The 6,140-nt window shown below is 28.1% G+C and overlaps 1 protein-coding gene across 1 annotated transcript; it reads left to right on the top strand.

The window, feature by feature from the left end:
* Nucleotides 1–2,477: 2,477 nt before the first annotated feature.
* On the top strand, nucleotides 2,478–5,857 carry LOC110633861 (60S ribosomal protein L5). Its single transcript, XM_058136415.1, has 9 exons — nucleotides 2,478–2,637; nucleotides 3,356–3,425; nucleotides 3,519–3,610; nucleotides 3,802–3,928; nucleotides 4,042–4,121; nucleotides 4,280–4,396; nucleotides 4,720–4,854; nucleotides 4,971–5,140; nucleotides 5,565–5,857. The coding sequence occupies exons 1-9, from the start codon at nucleotides 2,635–2,637 to the stop codon at nucleotides 5,665–5,667; spliced, it is 897 nt and encodes a 298-aa protein (XP_057992398.1). The 5' UTR covers nucleotides 2,478–2,634; the 3' UTR covers nucleotides 5,668–5,857.
* The last annotated feature ends 283 nt before the right edge of the window (nucleotides 5,858–6,140 follow it).

Below are 6,140 nucleotides of genomic sequence, written 5' to 3'. Positions count from 1 at the left end.
GTAATTACTCAATTTTTTCCTACTCCTTTCATTGGCATATCCATGTAACTATTGTACGTACAGCCATGGACAAAGCAAGCTTAAGATGAGGGGATTCAATTAACCCCACTCAATTTTGTAAACAAATTTAAAATATGTAATATATAAAATATTTTTAATAAATTAATTTCATTGAATTTAATAAAAAAATAAATTAGAGTCAGTTTTATATTTTGAATTAACATATGTTAAAAAGTTCAAATCCATACATTTTGTAACAATATAATATATTTATGAATTTTATTTTTAATTTTTTTTTTTATATTTCGCCTAATGAATTAAAATTAATCTTGTTCGTGTTGGATTGATTCACTGAGAAATAAAGCGCTCTTAATGAATATCTTCTATATGATCGTTACTTTTAATGTGCAATTATAATTTTAATATTTTGGATGTATTAAAATAATTATAAAATGTCAATTATTAAAATTTATTTTTTTGATATTAAATTTTTTTTCTTATAATTGGTTAACAAATTTCAAATTTTAATTGTGATTAAAAATTTAATATATTATAATATACAATTATAAATTTAAAATTATAATAATAATTTATTATTATTATAATTTTTTTACTCTATTATTATTATATATTGAAAATTTTCATATAATATATTTTTTCTTTTTAATAGATAATTTATTATTATATATAATTTTTTCTTTTAAATTAATAAAGTAAAATTTTTTAATTCTACTAATTCAATTTTCTAACTCTGTCTCCTATTACGGATAGATTTTAATCGATTATGATCGATTTCTCCTTTCCATGGCTGGAGGAGTACGTGATCATACATTTCGTTGATGCCTAGTGTAATTTGGCAATGCTTAAGACAAAAAGCATTGTATCAAATACATTAAGTAGCATTTTTAATAACTTAAATTAATTGGGACTTGGGCATAATTATTATATTAAGTTTAATTTTATGTTTTAAATTAAATTAAAGGATCCATGAGGAGAGTTTTATCTTCTAATCAATTTCTATTCTTTTGTGAATCTAATTACGTTTACATTATTATGTTTTAATTTTAGATAATAAAGTTCATCCTTTAAGATTGAGTACAATTATAGTCAAACAGTAAAATTTAATTTAAAAAAGTTAAAATTTAAATTACAATATAATTTTTAAGTTTGAGAAAATCTATAATTTAATTTTTATATTATTAAAATTAAATAATTTAATTTCTAAATTGGTCCTTTCTAATCATCCAAATTATTTTCAATTTTAATAAAATAATCAAAACACCCTTTATTATATTTTCAATTTGAAAATAGTTAAATCCATGAGCTTTTAATTTATTAATAAAATAGTCACTAGCTTAAAACTTTACATTTAAAATATATATATATATATATATATATATATATATATATATATTATTTACTCTATACAATAAATAAGTATAATAAATATTATATAATAAGTTAAATTTGATTTTATAATTTAGTTCTTGAAATTTTAATTTATTAACAATGCAGTCCCTAATTTTAAATTGTATATTTAAATAATTATTTATTTTATATTTAAATAATTATATATTTTATAAAAATATTAAAATTTTTTATAATTATAACTATTTAAATATAAAATAAAAAATTAATTAGATAACAAGATATTTTTTTAAATAGCAAAAAAATAATTAATAACAAATAATATGTTTTATTAAATTCTTAAATTTTTGGTATTACGATCTATAATTTTATTAAAAGTTATTTTATTTATATTAATATTTTTTTATAAATAATTATAAAAAATTTTTAACATGATTTGAAAAAAACATTATAAAAAAAATTTACTTTTACATGACCTAGTATAGTTTATTTTACCCATTTATAATCGTACATAAATCATTTAAAATTATAATTTATAAATTTTCTCAAAAGACTATATTTTAAAAAAATTGTACTTTAAATTACATCTCATTTTAATAAATTTATTTAAATTTTGAAATAATTAATTTGAATAAAATTTAATTTAATGAATATTTATTAATTGTTAATAGATTGCCACTTTAAGCAATTTATATATAATTATGTAATATTAAAATAAAATAATTTTTTTACAAAATTATAGATCCTAATATAAAAAAAATTAAGAATTGAATAAAACATATTGTTTTTATTTAATATTACTATTTGAAAATCATATTTTTATCTAATTAATATTTTTAATCTTTTATATTTAAATAATTATAATTTAAAAAGTATTTAATATTTTTATAAAATATATAATTATTTAAAAATAAAATTTAAATGTAGAGAATATTTTATTAATAAAATAAAATTTAAATATTAAATTATTTTAAATAGAAATGAAATTAACGATTAATTATCGACTGTGCTAGCCTAATAACGGAATTAAACTTTTAAAAATAAATTATTAATTATATAAAAAATAAATAACTCATAGTTTTCAGTTATCCATTAACTAAACCCTAGCTAGCAGCCACCCAGCAATTGATCTCAGCCGTTGATCTTTTGAGTCCAGGTCACTTTAGGGTTTATATTTTCAGCTATGTTGCACTGGCTCCTCTTAAGGCCATAGCCGTCGACTTTCCTCTTCTCTCTACTCCCTTCCTAGCAGATCGAGGATCAGCAATGGTGAGACTCAAAGCCCTTGCTCTTAATACATCTCTTGAAATGTGATATCTGCTATATACGTATATATGTTTTTTCATTTCAGTGATGCGTAAATCTGTCTGGTTCCCGAGAAAATGTGTCAAATGAGAATAGAACGAAAACAAAAAGGAAAAAAGTTTAACTGAATGCGACGGCATTGATTTATGTGTTTTGGTTTTTTCTGTTTCCCTTTAATTGTCGTAAAAGTCTGGCTTTGTTTTCATTTGCGGTATTTCATCGGAACTAATATATAGCTTGGCCTTTTATAGGTGTTTATTTTTTTCTTTTACATTGATGGAATATCATTTTATTCAATCCTTTTTACATTGATTGAAAGTATTTTTTTGGGAAAATTATGGCTTCTAAGATAGCTTTCGTGGTCCTATACATGAGTTTAATTTTTGATTTGGGTATGTTAGTTTTTAGTTTATTTCTAATAATTATCTGGGTGGGAAATAAATTATTTTAGGTGTAATTAGAAAAAAAAAAAAAACAAACTTTTCTTTAAAAAAAATTATCAGTTTGGGGTGTTGAGGACATGGGATAAATATGATTTTTTTTTATAATAAATTGCATTTCAGTTTTGATATATTCAACATATTTGTACAGAAACTAAGTTGTAGACATGATGATATCCTAAATGTAGTGTTTTCCTATTTGGTATACTTAGTTATTGGAACAACTTTGTTTGTTATTGCAGGCCTTTGTCAAGGCTCAGAAAACCAAGGCTTACTTTAAGCGGTTTCAGGTCAAATTTAAGAGAAGAAGAGGTATTGCCTTAGTATTGTATGTTCATAAACTTGTTTCTCTCTTTAATTGTTTAGTCACCTTTTGTTTTTCTGTTTCTTGGAAACATCTGGCAGAAGGGAAGACCGACTATAGAGCCAGGATTCGCCTGATCAATCAGGACAAGAATAAGTACAACACTCCAAAGTACCGATTTGTTGTGCGATTTGTATCCCTTCGATTTTTTTCATTCATTATTATAATGCTCATTTCTCGTTTTATTTGTCTATTGGTCAAGTTGCTCGTTTACTTTCCCTTTATCTTCTTTCCTTTTTCTGATAACAGCTAGTGGTGTTGCTTCCTTGTGTTAACTGCTTAACAAATGGTGTTTTGTGTTTTGATCCTTAACACTGTTTATAGTCCAATAAGGACATTGTCGCACAAATAATATCAGCTAGTATTGCTGGAGATATGGTTCTTGCTGCTGCCTATTCTCATGAGCTTCCTCGATATGGACTGGAAGTGGGTCTGACAAACTATGCAGCAGGTATCTTATTTTGGGTATTTCTTGTGCTATTTTCTCTTCCCTTCATTTGTATCTATCCTGTTTTTCTGACATTTTGGTGTTTCGTGTTATATTTGATTTAATAAACTGAGCAGCCTACTGCACTGGACTTCTGTTGGCCCGTCGTACTTTGAAAATGCTTGAAATGGATGAGGAATACGAGGGGAACGCAGAGGTATATTTTCAATTAAAACATTCCTTCACCCTCCTTCCTTTTCTCCTCCCGGCCGCCCGCCCGCCCGCCCGCTGGACACACCCCCCCCTTCTTCTTCCCAACCAAAAAAAAAAAGAATCTGTTCTATTATATGAAGTTTTGATAACTTGTTTTACCAGGCTACTGGGGAGGACTTCTCAGTTGAACCAGCTGAGAGCAGGAGGCCTTTCCGTGCTTTACTTGATGTTGGGCTGGTCAGGACCACAACTGGAAACCGTGTATTTGGTGCTCTCAAGGTATCTAAAATATATTGTGGTTTCGACTTCTTACTAGCTTCTTGTAAAAAAGTACTCTCACTCAAATCGGATGTGATATATTGTAGTTGTTAATCTTTCACCCCTTACATTCAGAGTTCCCATCTTTTAACTATATGTCCTGATAAGGATACTTTTGTGCATAACTTCATGTTATAGATTTTATCTATCATGTTATTTTGAGTACCTGTGATAGAGCTTAAATTTATTTCTTTAGTGTCTGGTTTTGTTGTTGTCATGCTTCTGTGTCAATTTTTGTGTTTGTATGATAATGAGAATTTTTTATATTGTGTCATTGGTGACAGGGAGCTCTAGATGGTGGTTTGGATATTCCTCACAGTGATAAGAGGTTTGCTGGATTTTCAAAGGATGACAAACAACTTGATGCAGAAGTTCACCGCAAGTATATCTATGGTGGTCATGTTGCTGCATATATGAGGGTAAATCTGGCGGGCTGAATTTGTGTCTTATGACTATTAGTAGCATCAATTGAAGTTTTTGCTGTTGTAATTGGACATTCTTGTTTTAATTGACTTGCGCTGTGTTCTTTCTGCAGACTTTGATGGAGGATGAGCCAGAGAAATACCAGCTTCATTTTAGTGAATACATCAAGAGGGGAATTGAGGCAGATGGCATGGAGGAGTTGTACAAGAAGGTTCATGCAGCAATTCGTGCTGATCCCACTTGCAAGAAATCAGAAAAGCAACCACCTAAGGAACACAAGAGGTTTGTTGATATTTAGTCAATAAACATGGACATTTGTCTGAGTTTATTGTTTGTCTGATTAGATCAAATAAACATCACAATTCAACTACCATGTGATCAGATCTGACATTGGGAAATATTTCATAAGATGTGTTTGGTTCTTGGCATCTCATCTAAATTTATTACATATTGTTCGGTTCTCATAGTCGTCTTTAGATGCATCTTTTATAGGTTTGCCATGGTTTTGGTGTGCAGTCATGCTACCTTTGCGGAAAACCACCAAAAATCGTGTTATATACTGTTTGCATCTTGTTTAGCTGGTCTTCTGCACTTCCATATGACACAAGTTTGACTTGCTGCGTTAGTTAATCCATGTCATTTTCCATCAACCATTATGGGTGTTGTACAATCTTTTGATTGAAATCTTATTGTCTGTGTTTCACAGGTACAATTTGAGGAAGTTGACTTACGAGGAAAGGAAAGCTAAGTTGATTGAACGATTGCAGGCACTTAACTCTGCTGCTGATGATGATGAGGATGATGAGTAGAAGGATATTATCAGCATTTGAGCTCAAATATACCTTGGCACGCATGCCCAAGTTTTATTTGGAACCTACTATTTCGTTTTTTTTTTTTTTTTTTTTTTTTTTTTTGTTATTGCGCTGTCAACTATCACTTTTTAGATAACGAGATATTGGATGTTTTAGTTTGGTATGAAATGCAACTTCAGTTTTGACTTGTCATTATGGAACATTTGCTTCTTTTTTTTTTTTCTGTGCTGGCCCCTTTTCTCTCTGTGGTCTTGTGGTTGCTGAGTTGGTCCTTTATCGTGGTTAAGCGGGGCATTATTATTTGGGTTATTTGTAAAACCCATTGCGGCCTGGTCTAGCATTGTGTTTTAGAATTTAAGGGTGGTAATAGTTTGCGTATCCGACTTAGTCTGCCTTGCGTCTGATCAATTTTTTTCGATCTTTCCTACTTTGATATTTTGTAGGGTCGGACTCGGAGTTCTCTTCCTTGA

This window comes from Hevea brasiliensis, chromosome 2 (genome assembly GCF_030052815.1).
Source record: "Hevea brasiliensis isolate MT/VB/25A 57/8 chromosome 2, ASM3005281v1, whole genome shotgun sequence".
Classification (NCBI taxonomy): Eukaryota; Viridiplantae; Streptophyta; class Magnoliopsida; order Malpighiales; family Euphorbiaceae; genus Hevea; species Hevea brasiliensis.
This window is presented reverse-complemented; position numbering and strand designations above follow the sequence as displayed.